This window comes from Sceloporus occidentalis, unplaced genomic scaffold, assembly GCF_023333645.1.
Source record: "Sceloporus occidentalis isolate IW3139 unplaced genomic scaffold, rSceOcc1.0.p SCAF_4, whole genome shotgun sequence".
Taxonomy (NCBI): Eukaryota; Metazoa; Chordata; class Lepidosauria; order Squamata; family Phrynosomatidae; genus Sceloporus; species Sceloporus occidentalis.
In genome coordinates, this window is record NW_028316984.1 from 103288108 (window position 1) to 103314071 (window position 25964).

The 25964-nt window shown below is 42.4% G+C and overlaps 1 protein-coding gene across 2 annotated transcripts in view; it reads right to left on the reverse strand.

Moving 5' to 3' along the window:
• Window positions 1-19297, reverse strand: part of LMO1 (LIM domain only 1) — a 134337-nt gene extending 115040 nt beyond the window's left edge. Inside the window, exon 1 of one of the 2 annotated variants that reach the window (XM_089523456.1) lies at window positions 19238-19297. In XM_089523456.1, the coding sequence (XP_089379582.1) occupies window positions 19238-19259 (22 nt within the window). In that variant the 5' untranslated portion in view covers window positions 19260-19297. Of the gene's footprint in view, window positions 1-10545; window positions 10704-19237 lie in introns of those variants that run through there. The other variant, XM_089523454.1, reaches the window with a different exon arrangement.
• Window positions 19298-25964: the final 6667 nt, after the last annotated feature.

Sequence of the window (25964 nt, forward strand, 5' to 3'; positions counted from 1 at the left end):
ATGGCATTTTGCTGTGGGTGGAGGGTTTCATGCCTAGAACAAGCCCTGCCCATAGGCATTTGTGAATAATACTGACTGGGGTTTTCAGGATTACAATTACACATGATAATGTAAAGAGACTTGTAGGCTTTTATGTGTTACATAAATGTTAACCATCACCACCATAATAATTTAAAGCAGTGCTTCTTGGGCTCACTGATATGAAGGACCAGCAATTATTTTTTATTCCAGTGTGTTGGAGACTGGTAGCATGTTTGTGTCCATTGGCTACAATTGAGTCTTTTTCCCTGCCAACTTGCCATGGGCTGCCACTAGCCCAGGGGCCAGCACTGTGAGTAGCACCAATCTGAAGTACAAGTGGGCAAAGTAAGGCCCTAAGCTACATGCTGCCTGATTCATGCTTTCACCAATGTCAACCTTCCCAGATTACTACTACTTCTTCTTCCTCCTCCTCCTCTTTGTCTTCTTTTGGCTAAAGGCAGTAAACTGAGGATGCATCTGCACTGCAGAAATAATGCAGCTGGATGCCACTTTAACTACCATGCTGCCATCCTACTGAATCCTGGGATTTGTAGTTTTGTGAGGCACCAGCACTCTTTGGCAGAGAACACTACAGATCTTATGAAACTGCCGGGATTCCAAAAGATGGAGCTACAACACTTAAAGTGGCGTGGAATTGCATTATTTCTACAGTGTAGTTGCATCTTGACTCTCCTAAAAGCTTCCAGGTTGACAATTCACCTTTTAAATGGGTCTTGGGGAGGGAGCGTCACTGTTTTACTACTGAAAAACCCATATCCCCTTCACTGGGGAATATTTCTGGATATCTTTGCAGACCTCAGAGGACCCCAGGGCAGAAAACTGGCACTTGGACCTCCCCAGGTTACCCACTTCAGGAGGCCTTTCACATCACAAAATTATGGCACTATGCTCCCATTTTAACATCCATGGCAACATCTTATGCAATCCAAGGATTTGTAATTTAGTGAAGCACTAGAGTTCTCCGACTGAAAATTCTAAATACCCTTCCTTAAACTAACCCAGGATTCCACTGGATGTTACCTCAGTTGTTAAAGTGGAATCTTAGTACTGTTATTGTCTAGTGTGAAATAGTCCCTGATCTACAGGCTAATAATGAGACATATACTCCCCCAGCAAGGCAACAGCTTGTCACTAGACACCTGCCAAGAGTTCATGACAAAGCAATGACATATTTCTTGCCTGTATTCAATTCCACCATTTTGATTTAAACTCCATTAGTTAAAAATTACCAAGCGGAACACTTAGGCTGCAGCCCGCAATCCACTCACAAACAATCCCAGTTGCTTTAATTGTTAAGTGGTTTCAAGACTCCAGTTTTATTAGAAGTGTGGGGCTTGGAGGTGTTACCCAGAATGTGTTTCTGCGATAATAGAAAGCAAATCCACCCTGAAAAATAATCCGCAATACTGGCACTCCAGACCTCTGAAAGACCCATTTAATAAGATCCAGATTTGTCTTTTAAAATATCTTGGAACTCCCTTGAAAGGGCTGCATGCCGGGCTACTGCCTAAACAAAATTGATCAATTTAAACAGCTGTGGTAAAGCTGCAGCCATTGGCACCGTCATTAACAATTTAAAGCATGGCTGCCTTTATCTTCCTTCCCAGTTACACACTCATTATACTTGCTTTTATTTATTAGAAATCAAGTCCACTGCAATATGTTTCCGTTTCTTCCATCCAAGCTGAGCCCAGCTTGCAAGATTGCAGCCCTTGATCAATCCATGGAAGAAGGGATGGCAATTGCTCAGGTAGTTGTGATCCTGTTCTCTTCATTTTAAATGTATTATTACCATTAAGGGGAGGAGGAAACTCTGTAAAGTATGAAATTAAAGATGGCTCCATTTAGCAACTTCTCTGGAACCACACCTTTTAATATGATCAAAGGATAAATCCATTAAAAAACACCACAACATATTAAATTGCGGTTTGGTACTGCTTCAGTCACACACACACACACACACACACACACAAAATTTCTTGAACCCACAACATAAAGAAAATTTATAGGATGCATCTTGAGATTTTTTAAAAAATGGACCTTAAAAATAACTACTAACATTCTGATAGTTTATGTGTGGTTCTGAAAAGGAGAACAGTATGTGCCCTTGTGTGATTGTGTCCATGTACAACACACAATTTCAGCAGGCTGTTTGCAGGAAACAATTGGCTAAATACATTCGTGCACACTGCTAGTCTTCCCAAAGAAAGGAAGTCAGTACAAAAGCTCAAACGAGGCCCATTCATTCCTACTTCTTAAGTTGCTGCTGGAAATAATAAATGACATAATTATTATTTAATTATTTAATATGTGATTTCCTTCTTATTCGTTTTCTTTAGATCCAATCGAATCATTATTTATTTTATTTATATCTCACCAGATCTGATATTCTATTTCAGGCACTGTTATCGAAAACCCACACACAAGAGAATGCAATGTATTTAGCCCAGCTTTAAAAATATGTGTCGAACTTGCCCTCAAAACTATTTTAAAATGCTGTTTGAGAGTGTGATGGAGTCCTAAACTTGGATGTGGGATGAGAAAACAACTTCAAAATATTGCTTTGCATTACAGTTATTGGGCAGACCTGTCAAAATCATTGTTTTTCAACCTAAATTTTACACATAGGGCTGTTGTGAGACTGCGGTCATGGAAGAAGGTGGGAATACATACTAACCAAGAAACAAACATTCCCTTCAACTTTGCAGGTCACTTTCACTGAAAAAATATATATCAAAATTCCAATGTGATGTAGCTGATAAACAAAAACTTGCAGCAGTATAGTCACATTTGTAAACTAAGCACAGCTACCTCTGGACCTGAAATGTGAAGAACTAAACTGCTTCCCAAATGAAATCAATTAATCCTCCAACCGTGATAAATTCCTTAACCATTTGAGAGACAGATATTTCAGACTCCCTGACCCTTTATCAACAGACCTAATGGACTACTTTATTAATAATGTACTGCTCTTAAAAGGAACATTTTTTTGAAGAATCTGTAGTTCCAGTGTTTCATAAGAGCAGCTACAGCAAAGAGATTGATATTTTATCATCTCTCGTGAGTACAGCATGAAAATTGAATGCCAGTCTGTAGAAAGATAAAGTCTGTATCCCTACGTATTGGGGATTCTTCCACACCACAGTTAAAAGTAATACACTCTCAAATGCATACCTCCATGCATATTCTACTGTTCTGTCCAGTTTCATCTCTCTGCTCCCCACAGATTCAGGCTAAAGCAGAGCAGCAAAACTGTTTTCACACTGCAAACTGTTTCCTAACAGGAGCACCTGGGAATTAAGAGCACAAACTGAAAGGGAAATCAATTCTCCAGTCTTCACATATGTTTGCTCCCTGAAAAGCTCTAGGACCTGGGTCTCTATACAGAGCTAGCTACTCAAACTTCTGCTGCAGCATTGGAACAGCTGTACCCATTCAGTGTCCACCAATTCCAAAGAATATTGATGGACTATTTTTTAATCTCTGTAGTCATATGGACAGCCCCCAATCTGATCTGAAACTATCACAATAACAAGTACAACTTAACATCACTGTCTGTAACCTTCGCCTGCATTTCGCCTTGAGATCCTGACTTTCTGTCTCTCTTCATTCCCATTTTTTGCAACATCTTGCCTGATGAAGATGTCTGAAGAGATCAATAGTTTGCACACCATTTTGTAACTGTTGAGTTAGCTAATTTTGGAGTTTAGCTTACAGACAACATAACTTCCTTGGGTCTTAAAACACAAAGAAGCTACCTTCCACTCATCTCTGCATTTGCACTTTTGGTATGCCAAGTGCTTTGCAAACCGTATCTCATTCATCCTCAGAACTATCTCGCGGCACAAGAAACCAAGGCTGTAATTTGCTCAAGGTTGCTTATGAATCTGCAATAAAGTTGAGTTTCGAATCCTTATCTTCTAGATCAAATGCCCTGTCCAATGACACAAGCTTTCTGTTGTCACAGGTATTTACTGTTAATGCCCCTGGAATATATTATTTCCTCTTTTGGTTAGATAGAATGGAACGGCTGAAATACCAAATAATTCTTAACCCTTAGGAATAAAAATCTCCGAATACACATTTTCTGCTTCATACCTTTGAACCTCTTTTCAACTGAAGCAAATAGAATTCAAAGATTGTTATCCTAAAGGGGCAGCCTTGTATTTCAGCCTTCAAAATGGCTAATCACAAGTGAAGATCCAGTTAACTACACTGAGATTCTGAGGTTCCATCACCTTTTTCTCCTCTCTTAGCACATTAACATTTATTCTAACCAACTATTTCATCACTAGTATTATAAATGTGATACATTATAATCATCAATAAAGAAAAAATAAATGAATTACATGTTCCTTCAAATTTTCAAAATACAATTTTCATAACCCTTAGTGATCAATATGGAGGAAGCACTGTATTGGTGGCACATTAGGCTTTGCCAAAACTGCAAATTTATCTAAGTACTTACTTTTACTGCTGTCCGTTCAGATTTTCTCCCTTTTTAAAATCTATTGCCAATGATCAATGCAATCAATAACCTGAAACTGGTGTTACTCATTTTGGACAAAGCATCTTCTGAACTGTTTACCTACCGTACTTATTCCCTCAATAACAATGCTTTTCTCATTCATTTTGAAATTTTACAAAGGAATTTCAAATCATCTTTAAGTAGCTATCTTCTGAAATAGCAAAAAGATTCACCATTATAAGAGGGTAGAAGGCACACATTCTCGGATAGTAGAATACACACACATGGACAACATACAGAACTACTGGTTCCTTGTTTCAAAATACTGTTATGCTGCATGTGCAGAGGTATAGTTAAGATGTTGTTTTAGAGCAGTTCTCCTGTTCCTTCTCTCTCACCTCCTCCATTTTCCTACCATTCCCACATTTCAATACGATCAACAGTTCTTCCTTGCACTTTATATTTGTCTCAAGTTTTAACTGCCTTCTTAAATGCCCAAAGTGGCTGCTAATGGTATATTACATGAAGTTGATGGTCCCTTCTTGATCCATTTATCTATAGGCTTTGACGTGTACTATTATTCGAGAAATCTAACCTAGCATCAAATACCTGGAGTTCTCTAACTAACCCTGATCCTTCCTACCACTGTGATGGAATGACCTTTGTTCTTTTCAACAACTATTGCACAGGATGATTATGAATCTCTTCCTCTACAAACAGCTGGTGCTTCCAACAGCTGCAGTTTCTGAAACTACCTTTATCTCCATTTTCCTGGCCTCCATTTCTATTGGTAATCTTTTTTTTACTCTCCATTTTTTGCAGTTCATATATTGCCTAGATAAGCACTCTTCCCATCACCATAATTTTGAAGTAAGTGACAGATTGGAATCACCTTTTCTAACTACAAAACTTATATAAAATTTAGGTTGTAATCCTACTCTGTGGAATTTACTTCCGAGTAGACATGTCTTGTTAATCTCATTCAAGACTCACATAGCCACAAAGATATGATGAAAATGCTCAGTACTTAAATTTCCAATTCTAGCATCAGCACCTCAAATATAGGAACAGAATTACAGTATGAGTTGGTGGTGGTGGAGTGGTTGGTTTGGTGGCTTTTTGGTTTAGTTACTGATGATGATGATGATGATGACGACAACGACATAGATCTCTGCTATCTTGAAAACTTAAACTCCCCTAATATATTTTTTCAGAATGTTCAGGATCAGAAAACATTTCTACATTTTGTGACAGTGTCATTTAAAATCTACCTACTCTCAGTCACTTGACCTCCGTGATTTTCATACTCATGTGTTTTCTTTCCACTTCTACCTTACTACCTGAGCCCTGCAGACTTTCTGATCACATCTAGGTTTCTGCAGTTTCTTTCTCCTAGCAGTAATAATACTGTCCTTTTGAACATTTTTATAGAATAAGAATTTGCTTCAACTTTCCCAACATTTCCATCATATTTCTGGCAAGCTAGTCTCAAAAGACATAAGTTCTCTAAACATTTTGATTTTAAACTACCAGGCAGTCCACAAGGTGGCCAATGTAGAATAAATGGATTGAAATCAACTATGTTTAATTTGAACAATGGGATTAAAACAGAGAGTACAGTGTTCCAGTCTCACTGCTTCTGGGGTGCGAAAAGATTGATATGATTTCTGAAGTATGTCTGTCACCATTCAGAGTACATTACATTCCTCTTATTCATTTATTTACCCATGTCTCTATAGCACTACGTACCATTGCACTTTTGTTTTTCTTCATGGATTAGATTTTTCTGTGAAAATCTAGGAGAAATCTCTGGCCCAGTTATGCAAGTCCTGTTGATTTCAACAAGACCTACAGACATGTAACAAATTCATCTTTGATCCTTTCACTAAGCACTTTTTTCTTTTGGCTTTGACACCAAGCTCTGTCTCAAATGTACAACACCTCCAACTTGAGTGTGAACTAAAAATGGCACATAGCCACAAACACAGGAGGTAGTGTTTTCTTTTGAACACTTCAAACACTGAAGCGGAGATGGGAGGAGGGAGGTTTAAGGCCAGTCTATCAAATGTTTCTTCTTTCCAGGAAGACTAAGCTCTGATTCTGAATATATTCAAATAAGTTTGGAACCACATTCCATAGAATTCAAGACACTTTCTTTCCCCATCAAATATGTTTAGGATGACAGACTATGGGCACAATCCTATGCAGATTTACCTAGGTGTCAGCCTAACCCGGGTTTAGACAGAAGTACATATGTATAGCCATGCAACCTCCATAGCCTTATAATTAATAAAAGAAAAACTTTATAGTTACAAATACATTATTATATACTTTCAAATTTATTGCATGCCTACTCCAAGGCTATTAATGCCAACAAATAATTCAAAACACTTTTTGTAATAGTTATAAAGATCAAAGGAGTTTCAATTAAGGTACACATTTTCATTCACTATGGTCAACAGGCTTGCAGTGTTTCTTAAATCCTTCAAAAAACCTGCAGCACCTCTTTGATCAAAGTGACGGTGGATCTCAAAAATGTGTGTGTGTGTTGGTTTAAAAGAATGCTGTACTATCCTTTATTTATTTATTTAAGGTATTTATACCCCACCCTTCAGCCCTAAAGGCTATCAGAGCGGCTTACAATTAACAAAGATTTGGTGAAACTGGTATGTACGCTATAGCCAATGATGCCTAACCCGTAATACGATTTTCAAATCTCTTTAAAGCTTCAACCACTCCCTGTGTCGGGAAAACTTTTTGTTTTTATTAACTGTTCTTGGTTACTTTATAGATAAGCCATTAATCTCAAAAGAGGCCAACTTTTATTTTTAAGGTCCAGTGCATTATCAGAAAGAAGGACAGAATCGGACAGACTTTTTTGATATCATGCAGATCTAGTTAATTCAAAGTGCAGTAACTCACCCATATAATTGTCAGTTCATGCTAAAAGAAAATTGGGGGGGGGGGGGGGGAATATTATAATTCCCTGCAAGTAGCATCAGAATGATTTTTTAAAAAGTAACCAAAAAAAGCAGTCAAATTAGTCAAGTGATGTAAAGCATGTTAAAACACAGTGCACATATCAGATGTTACAAATTAAATGCATTTTTAAATCCCTGAAAGCAAATTTGGTCGCAATGGTCTCATACAATAAATCACATCTTGTCATGACAGTTGACAGCATTCATGTAGACAATCCACCACATACTGAGATGAACATTTTGCACTTACACAAAAAGTCAAGTGCTTCTCTCACCAATAGGTATTCAGTAGGTCTTTTAAAAAGTCATCTATAGTTATGAATTTCTCCTAAAAGTTCGGATGGTGTTGTAGGTATGTCCCATCCAAGCCATCACGATAGCATTGATGAAAGCAACAAAGTTAACATTGATGAAAGAGACATTATTAAAAGAGCCAGCCAATGTTGTCAACTATTAATTTTACACTACCAAGTTAATTTATACAGTGTCCTTTTAAATGGTCTTACATAATATACTAAACACAAGAAAAGTTCTGTGGAGCACTTTCTCCAGTTGCAGGACCAACATTATTTAACCACATCTCTGTTAGAAGTCTAGGGGTATGGGGGAAATTATGAGGCTGATTTCTAACCTTAGGAACTGGGAATACCTTTTGCTACTTTCAATACACACCTCTACCCAAATGCCCCATGCAACAGATAACACAAACCGTTACGCACAAAAACCTAGCAGCTTTGGAAATGCAAGCAATGACACAGTGTAATGATATCACTATACACAAAACCTGACGTTTCATCTCACTCAAGGCACTGCTCTGAAAGTTCTCCCTTGCTTGTCCTATGCCATTTTTGAGAGGGAAAAAATGGCACAAACAGCTAAGAAGATGGGATGGGGGTGGGGGGGATTTAGTTGCCCTGTTTTGCTTTGTTGGCTGACCTTTTCTGTTCATATTTTTGCCCAGAAGCTTGGTAAACTACCCTTTCTCCCACAAGAACACTGCATGGGAAGCCAAACCAGACAGGATGCCTTACAAGACTTGTAAACAAGTAAGTTTTCTCACTTGCTGTATTTTTTCCTAGAAACTACCCATATCACTTGCATATCAGAGGGCATGGCAAAGTTACATATCATTACTACAACCCAGCTATGCTACAGCTTTTGAACCTGTACTTTAGTGCTACACATTGACTCTTTGAGTCCGCTTCAAATGAATTCATTTTCAAAAGCAGATCCCCAACTTCTAAAAACATAATTCGCTGCACAAAATTCTGAATGCTTTCTATCTATCCACCATCACCCCCATCAGAGCCCTTCAGCAGGTATATTCTCTAACTGAACTACTTTCCTTCCTACAATGAAAGAGGGAGATGTAGATACCAAATTCTATATCGGCCCTTCCTATAAGAAGAAATGGAGCAAAAAAAATGGTCATAAAAATACTGAAGAAAGAGAAAAGATGCTGTAAGGATTTGACAAAACGTTTTTTGTAGGCTTTCAACTGTGCTATTGTTTTAACATTGTGAGCTGCTCTGGGTCCCACTTTTGGGAAAAGAGTGGGATACTACTACTACTTATAATAATGATACTTAACATTTTAATCTTTTAAACAGTATTTTATTCTTTTAACATGTAATTGGTTTTAATATTGCAATCATTGAGTTCTATTTTAATGTACCATTTTGGTATGCTTTTAACTGTACTGTTTTTTTAAAGTTGTGAGCCACCCAGAGTCCCAGTTTTGGGGAAAGGGCGGGATATGAATAAATATAATAATGTGAATCAGAAGGCTTTCATGGCAGGCATATGTAGGGTTTTTCAGGCTGTGTTGCCCTGCTCTGGAAGAACAGGAACAAATTCTTCCAGAATAGAGCCACATAGCCAGAAAAACCCACAAAAACTGTAATAGCAATAATAATAATAATAATAATAATAATAAAGATAATAATATAATAGCTGGATTTACTTTGGTTCCTCATCCTGCTCCAAGAACAGAAGAGAAAGCATGCTGGTCCTGTCCCCACATCTGAGGGATGTGCTTTTGTAGTCTTCAGTCTACTTCCTACTTCCTTAAATGCATCTGAGGAAGCAGACAGATGCCTAGGAAAGCTCATGCTGCCAACTTCTTTCTTTCAGTGAGTCTCAAAGGGGCAACAAGATCCCTTTACAGTATAGCAAAGGACCTCTCTCCAGACTAATACAGTGATAGCTTTGAATTCTAGCACACCTAAGCCAAGGAAATCATAGGCTCCCAACTTCTTTCTTTCTCTAGATTAGGTGCTACGAGATCCCTTTGCCTCCTATCCCCCAGGGACCCAAAAAAGGAAAGGGCAGCAAAGAACTCAGGAGAAAGGGATGGAAGGAAAGCTAGATGAGGTGGAAGGCAAAGAAGCTTGCTGGTCCCATCACAACATCTGTGGGATGTGCTTTTGTAGACTTAGTCTACTTCCTACTTGCCTAAATGTATCTGAGGAAGTAGACTAAAGTCTATGAAGGCTCATGCTGCCACCTTCTTCCTTTCAGTGAGTCTTCAAGATCTCTCTCTGCAGACTGATTCTACAGACTAACATGGCTTTCTCTTTGCCACACCTGAGGGAGAGATTGAAGTCTAGGAAAGCTTAAGCTACCAAGTTGTCTTTCTTTCTTTCTTTCTCTAAGTTAGGTGCCACAAGAGCCTTTTGCCTCCTTTCCCCAGAAGAGAAAGGGTCGGAAGAGAACTTCGACCAAGTGGGCGGCAGAGAAGCTTGCCTGGTCCCTCTCTCCGTCTGAGGGATGTGCTCCAGTAGCCTCCGGTCTACTTCCAGCAATGCACCTCAGGAAGCCGACTGTGGCTTAGGCTGCCCGGGGCTACCAGAGCCCTCCGCCTGCTGCCCCCGGCCTCTGGGAGTCCTGCCAGGCCGGAGGGGGCAGAGGCTAGGGAAGAAGCTCAGGCTACTACCAACAAGTTTCCTTTGCTTCTCTGGGGTCAGGGGCCACGAGGAGGAGGAGGAGGAGGAGGAGGAGGAGGAGGTCAGGGAGCAGGGAAGGAGCCGGGGGAGGGCGAGGGAGGGCACCTACCGTCCTCCTTGTCTAGCACCATCATCTCAGGGTCCGGAGGAGGGGCTCCGCGGGGGCTCTCCAGTCAGGAGGAGCTCGGCTGCTTGCTGGAGCTCGGAGAGGCGCCTTCTTCGGCCCTGTGCCGCTTGCTCCTGACCCAGCTGCCCCCTTCCTCCTCCTCCTCCTCCTCCCTCGGAAGAAGGCAAGCGCTTTGCGGATACAAAAGCCTCCTCTGCCTGCCTTGGCTCCTTCGCCGCCGTCTCTCAGGGGCCAGGAACTCAAGCTGCAATTGAGGGAAGGAGGGAAGGACCGGGGGAACTGGGAAATCAAGCGGGAGAGCGAGGCTCCTCGGCGGCTGCTGCTGCTGCTGCTGCTGCTCCCCTTCTCCTCTCAAATGGCTCAATTTGCACACTCTAATCTGCCTTAAAGGTAATTGCCTCGGAGAGCGCAGCGCTTGCAGCGAGAGAGCCCTTTCCAAAGTGGCTGCTTCCTCCTCCTCCTCCTCCTCCTCGCCAGGGAAAATTGCCCTCCACCAGAAAGAGAGAGAGAGAGAGAGGGAGGTTGCTCCGGCTGCTAGTGCTCCGGCTGCTGCCTCTCCATTTGTGGGAGCTTGGTCCCTCGGCTGCTGCCGAATAAATGCTCTCCTTTCCCAGGGAGCCCCCCGTTGACGCCGCGCGCTTCTGCAAGGCAGGCCGGCTCCGCAGCGCCACCTGCAGCCCATTCGCTGCCATGGCCGGGAAAGGCCCCGCTGCTGGGCCCAGCAGCAGAAAGGGAGCCGGGAGGGGGTTGGTTGGGGGCTAGCACTCGCCTGGGCTTGCGGTGTATTTGCCAACGCAGCTGAGGCAGCTATGGCCAGGCACTTTTGGGGGCTCCCCCTTTGCAGGACACCGGGTTTAGCTGTGGTTTTAAGGGCACTGTTAATATAAAGTGTGGGGCAGAGATGGTTCAGTTAAACTACCCTCCCCTGCATCATCATCATCATCATCATCATCATCATATTTATTTGTATCCTGCTCTTATTCCCAGAACTGTGACTCAATATTAAAAGAACAATGCAGTTAAAAACATAAAAAGAGGTGCATTATTATTATTATTATTATTATTATTTGTATCCCACTCTTTCTCCAGAACTGGGACTCAGAGAAGCTTCACAATATTAAAACAATAAAATTAAAAAATAGAAAAGAGGTGCATTGTTATTATTATTATTATTATTATTATTATTACTATTACTTATCTGTATCCTACTCTTTTCCCAGAACTGGGACTCAATATTAAAACAATATATTATTATCATCATCATCATCATCATTTATATTTATTTGTCTCCCATTCTTTCCCCAGAACTGGGACTCAGAGCAGCTTCACAATATTAAAAAACAATACAATTAAAAACATAGAAAATACAATGATCAAGCATAACCAACTAGGTGACCTTGGGCAAGTCACATTCTCTCAGCCTCAGAAGGTGGCCATGGCAAACCCCCTCTGAAGAAAACCTGCCAAGAAAACCCATGATAAGTTTGCCTTAAGGTCACCATTAGTCAACAATGACTTGGAGGCACACAACAAACCATATAAAATATTCACATAAAACCACTTTAATCTAAGCCTGGGATTCTTGGATGCAGGTGCAGGTTCATACAGAGAATTCAGAGTCAATCTTCCCTCTATTAACACCTTAAATATGGAAAGTCGGGGAGCCTACTCATATAACCCCTTCTACAATTCCGTCATTCCACCATTGCTATCTATGTCACTTTGACACCTAACATGGCTGGCAACATCCAAATCTGAAATGAAACACCACTGTCTGCCTACATATATAAACTGTATCCTTGTTAGAGTCTCTGTCCTTCTACTGCAGGAACCATAGATGAGGTTCTGAAATATGCAACCCTTTTTTTTCTTTTTTGCAAGCCAAGAAAACATTTCATCGCAGTTGCCACAATACTTCTCCCTCTACTTTACTACAGATACAAGTTGTCTTTTAAAAGTCTGATCGCAAGCTCAGGCCAGATACCCTTAATACCTATTTTTAATTAGATTTCTTATCTTCAACTCAAATAGCTTTGCCTTTCCCCTTCATTTTGAATGCTTAATCCTAACAGTCCTTGGATGTATTTGATGTCAAATATATCATTTTGCATGGAGACTCATTTCATTCAGCACTTAAAAGTTCCATTCTCATTTGGCCACTACCCACTTGCGAAGGACAGTATTTCATGTTAGAGCAAGAATATGGCCATTATAAGTGGGATTTTTATACCATGATCCCCAAAGGCACTTATTTCAGAAGGAAGCTTCTAATCATTCCCAACAAACCTACTCGCCAGTAGTAGTTCTGGACTAAAGCATTAAAGCACCTCATTTTGAGGCACCACTTCCTCCAAATTCAAAAAATTACAGCAACGGTTTCACTGGATTTCAGCCAGATTGGGCTGCTTGAAATGAATTACAAAAACAAATATAATACTTCTCTAACACACAATTAAACTTAAATAGCTACCAAACTATAACAATTTCCTGAAGCACAGCTGCCCTGTTCATATACTACCACTGACTTCTTTTAGCTTTCTTTAGCAGTATTATTTAAGGGAGATTCTTAATGTTACAATAAGCCAGCATGGTGTAATGGTTTGACTATGATTCTAGAGACCAAATCGGCCACAGAAACCCGCTGGGTGACCTTGGGCAAGTCACACTCTCTCAGCCTCTGAAGAAGGCAATGGAAAACCCACTTGTAACAAATCTTGCCAAGAAAACCCCATGATAAAGTCACCTTAGGATCTCTATAAGTCAGAAATTACTTGAAGGCATGCAACAACAACAATTTCAGAGGAATGAGATACTTCAGAGTCCCTTTGATTTGAAGGAAGAGTTAAATGTGTGCATAACTACCTCTGTTACTGAGATCAGCACAACTGAAAAGTATGTAGCTTTGACAGGTCTGTATCCCAATTATTAACCAAAGTGCCTTCCATTAAGGCATGGGTTATAATTGTTCTATATTGAATTGACTCACTGAGCAGGAGTTCAGTTCTTTACAATTCAAATGCAACCTGCATGTCCATATTAATGAGTATGCCATGACCCCAGCTTTGGACCTAAGTTGGCTTCCTTGTGTGTATTCACTCTACAAAAAAAGAGAAGAACAATGCAAAATTTAGTTGTGACCTCTCCACATCAACATAACTTTTACATGTATTCCAGGTCAGAGTGTTTGCTACTTTGATTATCTCTTGCCCAATTTTCCACCAATCCCAATTTGAGAAGGAACCAACCTTTCCATCTATTCCACCTCCATGTCCCAATATTACTTGCTATTCCACCGGTCTCATCCTGTCAGATCATTTGGAAAATGAAATGATGTTTCCTTGCTGACATACCTTGACGCTGTGCCAGGAAACATCAAATCAAGAATGTGAAAGAGATGTGTGTGTGTGTGTGTGTGTGTGTGTGTGCATGCGTGCTTCCATGTATTTAGAATGTTAAGCTATCCCATCCCATAGTGTCAAGCTTCTACCTGGATGCCAGCCCTAAGAAGAGCCTGAATATCCCACTCCAGTTAGATTTCTACATATCCACCGGAGCAACCTATTAACAGAAGGATCATTCTCCTGTATATGCTCCGGCATAAGCCTGCCCTTACTTCTTAGTGATTCCAAAAGAAATTAGTACATGACAGTCTTTACCAAACTGTAGAACAGTCTTTGAATTGTCAGTGTTCCAGCTTTCTTAGAACAGAGTTCAAAAGGTTAGTTTTTCAGAAGGCTTTTCATGACATTCATGATGACCTCAGCATCCACTTCAAGTGGAGCAACATTTATTACAGAATATCATTCCTTCTGTTTCTGATGTTCAGGAGTGAGGGCATTATTTATGTAGCTAAAACAGTATTGCCGATACAGAAGGGAAAAGTCTCGGGCTCTCGGCAGCCTTAAGTGGAGACCATGAGATTTGCAAAAGTACAAAATAAAATAAATGGAGGGGGAGCACTAAGAGGGAAGAAAAGGACCCCAAAATACAGAGTTTACCCAGTGGTCATGTTTCCTGACTGTTGCAAGGGCAGAATTGGAAATCGGAAAGAAGGGGAGAACGGAACGGAGTACTACAGAAAGGGGCAAGGCTAACTGGCCAGAGCAGAGAACAGGAGCACTCTGCACAGCAACATTTTGTTGTTGCAGGTTCCATTTATATTTTTTATTCTTAAATGACAGCACTTTATGACCCAAAATGCTAAGATTTTTTTCGAAGTGTCAAATCTGACTGCTGCTAAGCAAGACACTGGACTTTCTACCAGCCAGGTGTCAAAGGCCAATAAAAACACTTACAGCTCCCAATTTCAACACAAAGTGATATGGTAGTCCCTATTAACATTTACAAGAAGAGAAATCCAAGCAGGCAGGATAAAAAAAAAAAGTACTGGGTAAAGTAACACACATGTGGAAGAAAAAGATAGCTGCTTTTCCCAGCATCTGTCCCTGATTTTTCAGACACATTTAAACAGGCGTGAATTCCTCTGCTGGTATAAATTCCTTACAAATAATTCTGAAACACTGCTCAGGTGCCACTACAGTTTGCTACTTAGATCTCCACATCCCTCTCATCAGGGGTTTGTTCCTTAACATTTCTCCTTCTTTTTAAGTGCATCCCATTCTAATTTCCGCTTTTGCCTTGACTACCATCCCTATTATATCCTTTTATATAGGCATTCATGTGGGCTCCTGGAATGAAGGCTGTTGAGAAGTGTCTGGATAATCAATGTTCCTAGTTTCACTTCCTTACACCACCATCATTCCAGCCCCCTGAGCTCCTTATGTTTAATGACTATGTCTGCAATACATGAAAGAACCCAAATACTCCCATTAGGAAACTCGCTTTAGATCTCAGTCTTTCCTCATTGCTCACCTGCTTCCCTTACTACCTCTGTGGTGGCAGCATCCTGCTGTTTGACCCGTCAATCATATTTAAACAGATCTAGGCTGGCAGGTACCCTTTGGCCAAAAAAGGGGGGGAGAGTTAAGGGGAGACAGACAGTCACCCAGTTTACTATTAAAATGTGCAAATAAAAGATAACTGGTTTTTCTGGGTTTTTTTTTCCAATCTAGCCAAATAAAATTTGTAACATTTCTAATGCACTGCCAGGATCTTGCGGGTTGCTGCTCACACATGAAAATCAGAGCAGATGGGAATGCAAAGAAAATCCTACAGGAACAAAACAGCAATGAATTAACCTTGTTTAATTATACTGACATTATTTAGCCTCTTACATCTTTGTCTTTAGGGGGATATACAAAGGGGAAAGGGTTTGGTGTTGTTGTTTTTTAAAAACTGTACTGTAGTTACTATGGGGATCTCAGAGGAAGTCCTAGAAGAGCTTGTCTCATAGATATAGACATCTGCTTTGACTAGAGACCAAGTTTTCATGACACCAGGTTGGGGAGGCCAGGAAGGAGGAATTCCTACTGCTAGAAAACAAATTTTTGGTGATAGTACAGATTTTTTTTTAAAAAATAATAATGTGGAGAGGTAGGAAGGGTGGGGGCAAGGTCTCTAACCAAGTTGTCGGTTTTGGTATTTAGATCATTAGATGAAGTATGTCCTCCTGATAAGAAAAGACTTTTAATTTTTGGAGAGAAATAACGATTTTCAAAGCTCACGAGTGACCATAATAAAGCTCAAGTGCTTTCTTCTCTATATATTTCCCTATGAATAGCACAGATACCTCAACTACTTCCCTATGAATAGGACAGAAACCTTCATGTTGTTACCTGCCTCGATCCCCAAAACGGAAGAGGCGGGATATAAATAAATATTTAATTCATGCATGCATACTACACATGGGGCAAGACGTAACACTCAGCTTTCTCTAGCCTGCCTATCTTGCAACAGATGGGTTACTAAGTGTTCAGAGTTCTGGCCCCTGGTATGAAGGATGAGCTATGAAATACACCAAGTGAGTTCTTGTCTTTGGCTCCTTGCAGAGGAGTTTGTTTCTATCAAGTTGGATTTTCAGATAACCTAATTTTGTGGAGGGATAGAGATTACACATTCTGCCTTGTTGCTCAAAGGTACATCTTCCCAATTCAAAAGTGCACAAAACAACCCAGAAAAGGGTGGAGGGATCTAATTATGTACTTAAAGAACATAGAAAGTGAGTCAACAGGACTTTCCTTCTAAAATAACTTCATTTAGTTAACAGACTGGCCAAACAAATACATGAATAAATAAACCAGGACTTGGAACAGTTGCTTTTTTACACTATGACTCTTAGAATTCCCTTTCATGCTGGGAAGTAACATTTCCAAGGCCCATTCTTTTGGACGGAGGTACCTCTCCCAAACTGTACTTCTCTAGTATCTCCTCTTTATAGTGTCATTACAGCCAAAGCATGAGTCTACCTTAAAGAAGCACTTTTCTGACAGAGGCACCATCATGTGGAGACTCTTACTGCTCAATGATTCTCCTTCAGGTAAGGCATTTTAACAAGATTCAAGACCTTACTGTTTTCTATTTGCAACCCTCCCATGTGCTTCTCCACACTGCACAAAACTCTACTAAGGAAAGGAAAGATGAAATAGCCCATTGCTGCGCAATGGCTTTTGATGGGTGTGGAAGTGCCCTAACAATGAAGTCCTGTGTGCTGTTAACTGTTCCAAATACTGGGATTTATTTCTGATGTGCATAGCTTTGAGTTCCAAAACAGAGACAGGTTGATAAACGTTCTGTTATATGGGAGGGTGATGCCAAAGTGCTGTACATCAGTGCTTCCCAAGGCTTTGGATGTGGGAGGAAAAGCAATCAATTATTCCCAGTGTGCCAGAGACCTCTCCCATATTTATGCCCATTCACTACAATTGTTTCTTTTTCTTCCAAGGATTTTTTCCTGGGAATCAGGGAGCCAGCACCAGTTCAGAAACTAGTACTTTGAGTTGCACTGCTGTAGAGGATCTCAAGTTGTAGTACAGAAAGTTTGCCATCCAGCTTTATGACAATGTGAATTATAAACAGCAACACAATCCTGTAGGATAGGACAGGTGTTCTTATGAGGCATCCACCAAACGAATGCAGTCATAAGATTTTTAAAATAAATAAACAAAACAGAGGAAAGGACAAGTACCTGAGCTGCAGTGATAAGTGAACTTGGTACAGACCAGAAAATGGGCACTTGCACCTGCAAGAGCATGATGGAAATGCAACCTGTGTGCCTCCCGGGTAGTAAAAGAACAGCAGAAATGCTTCTGGAATCAGAGCTGATTCACAGCCTACAAGCCCAACTTTGCCATCAAAAAATTAGGATCTACGTAATGTCACGCACAAGAGCTAAATGCACTTCTCTGAGAGATACGCTGGTTGCTATACATGTCTTTTCAAACACCTGTTTGTTTGCCCTCCCGCTTTTGCATTCTGCACTTTAAAGCACATACAACAACTCCCCAATATGTTTGGATGGTCTCAGAGGTCTCCGTGCATCCTGACACAGGGGCCGGGAGTTTCAAAGTCTGCTGTTCTTTTTCTCCTGCCACAAAAAGGAAGAGAAACCTGACTCATCAGCTGAAAAGAAAGAGCCAATGCGCTTTTTCAAAGAAAGTAAAGAGCCAACATCAAGAGGTGGGCAGAGATCCTGGGGAGCCCAGCCTCTGTCGGGGGAGCCCCTTGGTCCTCCTCCCTGTTGGGGCTGAGGAAGTGTTGCTGCATCCCACACTAAAAGAGAGCCTGTCCAAAGCCATCGCCCAGGAAAAGAAAGGGTGACTACCGGGTCTGACAGCTCCAACTGCAGTGCAAGAGGATGCCGCTGGTTCTGGACTTCTCCCACAAAACTTCCAGGAGCCCATTTTCAGGAAGCACCCTTCCCTCTCCCTTGGGCGCCCCTTCCCCCCAAATGCCATTGCCCTTTCCATTAACTTTCCTTGCTTCTCACCCTCCCCTCCAAAAAAACAAAAACAAAACCCCTCCAGTCTCCCTTGGGCCACCCCCCAAGTGAGCCCTGCCTGGCTTTCTAGCAAGTCTTGACAGTAAGCACATGGGATCTTGGAAACTTGCAGCCAGCCTGCATCCCTCTCTCTCTCTTTCTCTCTTTCCAAACTCCCAACTCAGGTCTAGGCACACACCTTCCCTGATTCCCTCCATCAAAGGATCTCCCCCTCCTTTCTCCAGCAGCAGCAGCAGCATTTTTGGGAGGGAGGAAAGCCAGGGGCTGCTCCAGGGACTCCTCAATAAAAGGCAGGAGGTGGAAAGGGAGGCAAGGACAGGGAAAGCTGGGGGGGTCATAGATTGGGGTGGCAAGAAGAGCAAGGGGAGTGAGGGAGAGAGAGAGAGAAGGAAAGAAGGGAACCGAGGAGCTGATCCGCCTGGTTCAAGTGTGGGTGAAAGTGAGGGCAGCTTCTGCAGGGAGAGGGAAGGGGCGCTCTCAAAGGAAAAGGACAGAAGCTGCAGAAGAAGGAAGCTGTGGAGGGTTCTTGGGAGGAGGAGGAGGAGGAGGAGGAGGAAGCAGATCAGTGGGGGGGGGGGAACCAGAGGCGTCCTCACCGCAAAGGAAGCAAAATGGAGGACATTCGTGGAGGACGCGGCCCCATCAAACCCTCCTCGGACTCCCTCCTGCTCAGCATGGAGGAGCTTTTGGGGGAGGAGGGGGGAGACCTGGCCCTGTGTGTGTCTGTATTGGGAAGGGGGGGGGGCTGGAGGGGGCAGGGGCCCCGGACTCACTCACCGTCCTCCTTGTCGAGCACCATGCTGCCCGGGACCGGCTGCCTCCGCCGCTCCGCCGCCTCCGCCGTGCCTGGCTCGCCGCCCTCCAAGCCGCCGGTGGCCCGGGAAAGGGAAGGGAGAAGGAGCCGGGGGAGCCCTCCGCCTGCCTGCCTGCCTGCCTGCCTGCCCCGCCTTCCGCCTCTCTGCTGGCCTCGGCAAGGACTGCCCTGGCCCCGCTCGCCTCCCTCCTTTGATGGCGCCGGGGCTGGAAGGACAGGGGCTCAAAGATCCCCCCCAAGATCTGGCTCCCCTCGTCCTCGTCCTTAGCTGGAAGGGAGCTCTAGCACCGCCGCCCCCCAACTCGGGAGCCACTTTGGGGAGATGGAGGGCTGCCTTCCTCTTTCACCTGAGCCTTCCTAAGGAGGGGTCGGGGCTGGAGGCTGGGAAGATGCGGAGGCAAAGGCGCTCTCTCTCTCTCTCTTTCTTTCCTTCTTTCCTTCCTCTCTCTCTCTCTCTCTCTCTCAATTTATGGGCTCCCCTTCTCCTCCTCCTCCTCCTCCTCCCCCTTTCCCAGGGAAGGACCCTCCGATCCCCCTGTTAATTAAATCAATTCATTATGCTTAGATCTGATTAGCAGCCTCCCTCCCTCCCTCCCTCCCCTTTGAATCAATTATTCAATACACAAACATAATTGCCTGTGCCAGAGGTGTCTAAGTATTAGCTTATTTAACTCCAAGGACACTAATTACCCCTAGGGCAAGGGAACTTTTCTCATTAATTCTGACAAAACACAAAAGCACAGGGAAAGGAAGTGTGTGTGTGTCAGAGAGAGAGAGAGAGAGAGAGAGAGAAGGGGGGGGGAGAAAGCCTTGGGAAGGGAGAGGGAGGCAGGGAGGGGCTCTAACTGAGGGGGGGAGAGGCCTTGCTGGGGATCCACCTGCTCCTCCTGGATCCAAAAGCCTCCCTTCTTTTCTCTTCTTCCTCAGCCCCTTGCCTCCAATCCCTCACCCACCCTGCCCTTGTTTCACTTTCCAAAAGTACCCAGCAAGAAAGGAATTGTACATGAACTTCCCAGCTTGGTAGCTTTTTGTGGGTTTTTCAGGCTCTATGGCCACATTCTAGAAGAGCTTATTCCTGACGTTTTGCCAGTATCTGTGGCTGGCCTCTCCAGAGATCTCTCTTCCACGCCAGCATTCTCTGAAGATGCCGGCAAAACGTCAGGAATAAGCTCTTCTAGAACATGGCCACATAGCCTGAACGCCCCCCCCCCCCACACACACACAAAACTAGGGATGCTGGCCATAAAGGCCTTTGACTTCACATTCACAGCTTGGGTTTGCAAGCGGGGTCAGCACTCTGCATCTGCAGGCATTGACTTTTGCAAATTTGGTTGTTCTCTCTGGAAAAAAGAAAATCTCTAGGTCCTCCGGTGTGAAAATCTCTGGGTCCTACAGTCAACTTCTGCCAAACAAAAGTCATGCTAGAGATTCCTAGAGAGAATACTCCTCTTGGCATTTGTAGATCCTCCTGTGCAATTTCATGGTCAATTTTGGGCAGATCTTGATCACAGAATTGGTGGGGTCACTAGGGTTGGTGTCACCCCGTGTGGTAACTCATGGTGTCACACACACCCACTGACCCCTCCGTTTCACACTATGCAGAATCCTTAGTAATGCTTTTTTGCACTAACTTTATTTGTAACTTGTAATTCCCATATACCACTGAATGCCACTCTAAAACTGTTGAATGACTCGCTGGAAGAAATCCATCAGGTTCAAGAAGGCAGTCAAGACGGATCTCTTCTGGCAAGCCTTCCATGACTGACTGACTTCCCAAAATAATAAGACCACCCTGTCTGCCGATACTTATTTTTATTGTCTGCTTATCTTTTAACTGATTAACTAATTTTAACCTGAACTTAGAATTTTATTGTTTTTGAATTGTAACTAAATGCTGTATTTTATGTTGGTGGTGGGTTGGGGTGAATGTGATATGATATGATTTACTGTATTATGTATTTTACTATTTTTTACTGTAACCCACCTCGATCCACAAGGACAGGCGGGCTAAAAGCGATAATAATAATAATAATTGTAATGCTAATAGTTGTGACATAAACAACTAGCAAAATTAAAATTATACCCTCAAATTACAATATCATATGCATAACCTAAATGTGTTTACATATACATAGTAAAGATTTGGTTAAAATGTAATGTTGCTTTTTTAAAAAAAAATTAAAAGAATAATGTATAAAAAATAAAATTTAAAAATAAATTAAAAATTAAAATTTTGACATTTTAAAAAATTCGGGGGGGGGGCTCCTATCTTCTCCCACTGAACTTCACCTCACCCCCACCATCTTTTAAAGCATTTTAAAGAGATACAGGCAAATGCCACCATGGTGTTTATCACACAGAGATTTTTTGAGCTTTTTTCAGCTCAGTTTCAACGTGACTGCAGGTCCAACTATGCAAATTCACACTAAAATGTTTATGCCAAAATACAGGTGTTTGAGCAGCAGTGCTGTCATCTCCCCCCCCCCCCCACACACACACTTAGGTTGTCATCTTGTGCGGTCCACACACCCCACACCCCTTTAGTTATGCCACTGCACAGAATTTGTCCTAGAGATTCCTAGCGATGTGTCCTCTCAGATAAAATCAGAATTAACTATTTTGTGAGCCGCCTTGGGTCCCTTTGTTGGGAGAAAGGCAGCATAAAAATGAAATAAATTTTAAAAAAACTGTTTTTTTAATTTGAGTTTTTTCCACTTCCATTGGGGTCCTGGGCCCCTAACCCCAACAAATGTGGAGGGGCCATTGTAATTGTCTCTCACCCACCCACCCCTTTAGGATGCCAAGGGAGGATCTCTGAAGCATTATTTATCAAAGCAAACAATTGAGAGGAGGGAAGGGGGAGAACTACATACACCCTCTACAAACCTTTTCTTTCCACCACCACCACACACACACACAAAAGGGGGGTAAGGAAAATCCATGAAGGAAATCACCTTATGAAAGCAGCAACTGACACATCATTTACTATGTAGTGGTAACAGTAGTGAATTGTTTACTGTTGGAATTAATGTCAGTGCCCACTATTAATGTACTTGCTTCCTACGTTTACCATATAATGGGCTTGATTTTCCATTAGCAGAAAGGAGAGTGCTGAAAAGAGACTAGGCAGAACTAATACAAACTGAAATCAACAATTATATGCAGGCGCACACATTTGCGCTCTCTCTCTCTCTCTCTCTCTCTCTCTCCTTGCCAGCCTATTTAAAAGGCAGGGACTTGCTGCTTGCAAGGCGGTGAAAACATGTCTTTCCCCCGGCCCCTTTCTAGCCTGTGGACTTCTGTCTTGGAAAAAAAAGGAGTTGTAATTGATTCCCTCCACTCCCCCCTCCTTGGCCCAAATTAGGAGTTTTCCCTTTCTAAAGACTCCTATTGTTGCTGTTCGGTCAATGTGCACAGAGGTATAGAAGATACTCTTTTTGTCTCCTCGGGCAGTGCATGAGCTGATCCATTAATCCATTTGGCCTTTTCTATATCAAGAAACTAATATTCACTCTGCTCAGCTTGGGTTTTAGTTCATCCCTTCCTTCCCTATCTGGCGGGAGTTTTCATACTATTAGTGCAGGCCAGTTCTCCTTGATGGGGTTGTTCAAACTGTGGACCCATTAATGGGTAGAATCACTCACTAGAGCCATAGGATTTTGTTTTCCTGATGTAGTTATTTATTTATTTATCCTCCTCCACCGCTGCCTCCCAACAACAATTCACAATTCCACATTGTCCCGTTCACCCGTGTCAGGACTTTTGTGATTAAACCGGTTCATTTGGCAACTCTGCCCATTATCTTTAAAGCACACCTTGTCCATATCACTTAAAGCCAAGAAGGAAAGAGAGGGGAGAAAAACCTGGCAAGATAGTTGCCAAGTGAGCTTAACTGAAGCACACTCATTGCTTTTTGCAAGTATAAATATGACTTGGAATATAGCACAGTGTTCCATTAGCTCAGGATGTGTTTCTAGGAGCGTAAGGATAAAATGTCTCCAGCTTTGTAACACAACAAACCCTGTTAATTTTCTGGTCTTTAATTTTCAGTGGATGGCATATACTGCACCCACAGGAACTTGACCTGCTTAACTCAATGAATCACATTTTGAGAGAACACAAGGATGCTGGAGAAGGACCAAACCGCGGAGAAAATCATTTTGCAGCAAAGCTCTTTTACAACAGGAGAAGACTTGGTGGGTTTGATCCTGTCCAGGGGAATTTGGGTTTGGATATTGGCAGTGTCTGTTCAGTATATAAAAATTCAAAGGATGTCTGATAGGTTTAGGGGTAAGGGGTGGTGATGGAGAGAGAGACTCTGACCAAAACTGGAGTATCTTTTGTTCCAGAGTCTAAGGAATAAGAAGCAGCCTTGGGTTGACTCTATCTGCTCTGACTAGCAGCTTTTTTCAGAGATCACAGACAAAGGTTTTTATTCACCTGTGATATCCAAAGAAGATGTCAAAAGATTGAACTGGAAGTAGTTTAGTCAAAATCTATGTAGGGAAATTTTACTTAGCTCAAATTGAGAGGTGGTCGGCTACAAGGACCCTATGAAACCGTCTCCCACCTGTATACTGAGGGGCTGGTTAATCCAAGAAATGATGCAGAGGCAGAAGTCTCCAATTATAGTATTATTTTATTTAAAGGGGAAAATCACACAGCAATTCACTATCACACACTCATTCAAGGCTCACGAAACCCGGGGTTAGCTTGGAATAGGTTTTGAGGCAGAACTACGGGAGGTACTTACTATATGGGGCTTGGTTCCGAAGTCCAATTGGGTGAAGTAGGATGAGACACAGAGGTTCTGAGAGCGTTGGTTGAACAGAAGTGCTGGAGCTAGGCTAGAGATCACAGTGAAGTAGTGTCCCCATGAACTCCAAACTAGCACACTGGGGGGAAATTTCCAGAGGTTTTTAAGGACTAAAAGTAGTTGCAGGGCAAAGGTATTAGATTGTATGGGGTGAGGTAATCTGGTCTGGCAGTAGTCAAGAGAAATGGGAAGTCATTAGCCAGCTCATCAGGTGAGACATCTAGGCAATCATTGCCCATTCTTCTGATTATGGAGGTGATGATGATCCCATTTGCAACTTCCAAACTGCCTTCCTGTCTTGGGTTGGGATTTCCCTGGTGGCCTTGGTGTGACCTACCTGTCGTTGCCCAGGTGGTTGCCCATCTATAGGGTGCATCTGGGGTCATGTGGAATACCACACACACACCAAAATTCAGAATAATGCACTTTGGCTAACAGCAGGTGCAGTACAAATGTTTTACAGACCCTTCCCACAACCTCGTGGATGGAGAAATTTGCTAAGACTGAATAGTCTAAGTTACCAGGCTAGTGTTTGTATGGTATTGCAATTCAAATGTAGATTCTTCATTAAAAAAGAAAACATTAACATTAGTAGATTTTTGTGGGCTTTTCGGGCTATGTGGCCATGTTCTAGAAAAGTTTATTCCTGATGTTTTGCTAGCATCTGTGGCTGGCATCTTCTCTGAATGGAGGCAGGGACGGAGCTTGGGGTCAGAAGGGGCCAAGCAATGGGGGCAGGGACAGAGTTTAGGGTCAGATGGGAGCAAGGAATGGAGGCAGGGATGGAGCTCGGGTGAAATCGGGCCTGGAACGAGGATGAAGGGGGAGGGACAATGTTTGGGTTTTTTAAATAAAAAAGATAGACTATACGATTGATTGCTTTTGCAACTGCTTGTGAAGGCAATTAGTTGCAAAATCAATCAATCAAATATTCTATATTTTTTTATTTTTAAAAATGCAAGTACAAAGACAGCACTGAAGGGGGGCATGGTGGATCTGCCAAAACTGAAGGGGGATGGTAAACACCCCTCTGCCATTTGTCCCTCCCCTCCTGAATGCTGCGATTCCGACCTGCCGTTCCCATTTATTTGAGTCGCTTCAGGATCGATTCTTCTGAAAAGAACCAACCCCCCCCCTACTATCAAGAAAACCTGGGGGTTTGGCATTTGCCCCACTTTATTCCAACTGGAATCGATCCAATGAGGATCGGAAGCAGTTTCAAGTAGGAACAAGGATCATATATACCCCGAATCATGATTTGCTGCAAATTGTAGTGGGAACAACTCCCAGGTCTACAAAAGTTTATGCTAACAAAATCTTCCATTCTCTCAAAGATGTTAACAAGTTTCCTTTTCATATGATGGCAAAAGTCAAACTTATGCCATCTCAATTCCCCTTTTAGACGTGGAGGTCGAAATTCTGACCACATAGTGATCCAAATGCCCTTCCCCCAAATCTCACTATGTAGCAGCACAGCCTCCCCAGACATACAACCCCCTCAATACAGCCATTTCCATGTCAGAGAGTGGAGGAGAGTGGGAACATGTCCAGCTATTTTCCTTTAGCTGGATGCACTGCAAGGATGTTATCTGCAGAAACACCCTGCGAACCCCTGGAGGTCTCTGCAGATGCCTGTTGTACTGTGTCTAACTATAGGAAAACATCTGGATGCATTCCTGCTTGTCCCCCTACTCTTCAACAGCACAGAAATTGTCATATTGGGGTGGCTGAACTGCTTAGAAGGTGAGTTTTTTGGTGCTAGGATCCAATGCAGGATGTTGGCCCCTGTGTTTTTCTAAACAAACTAATATATTCTGCCACATTTTGAGAAGTCTAAATAGAAGGAGGATACGACTGGGAAGGAGGAAGCAGGA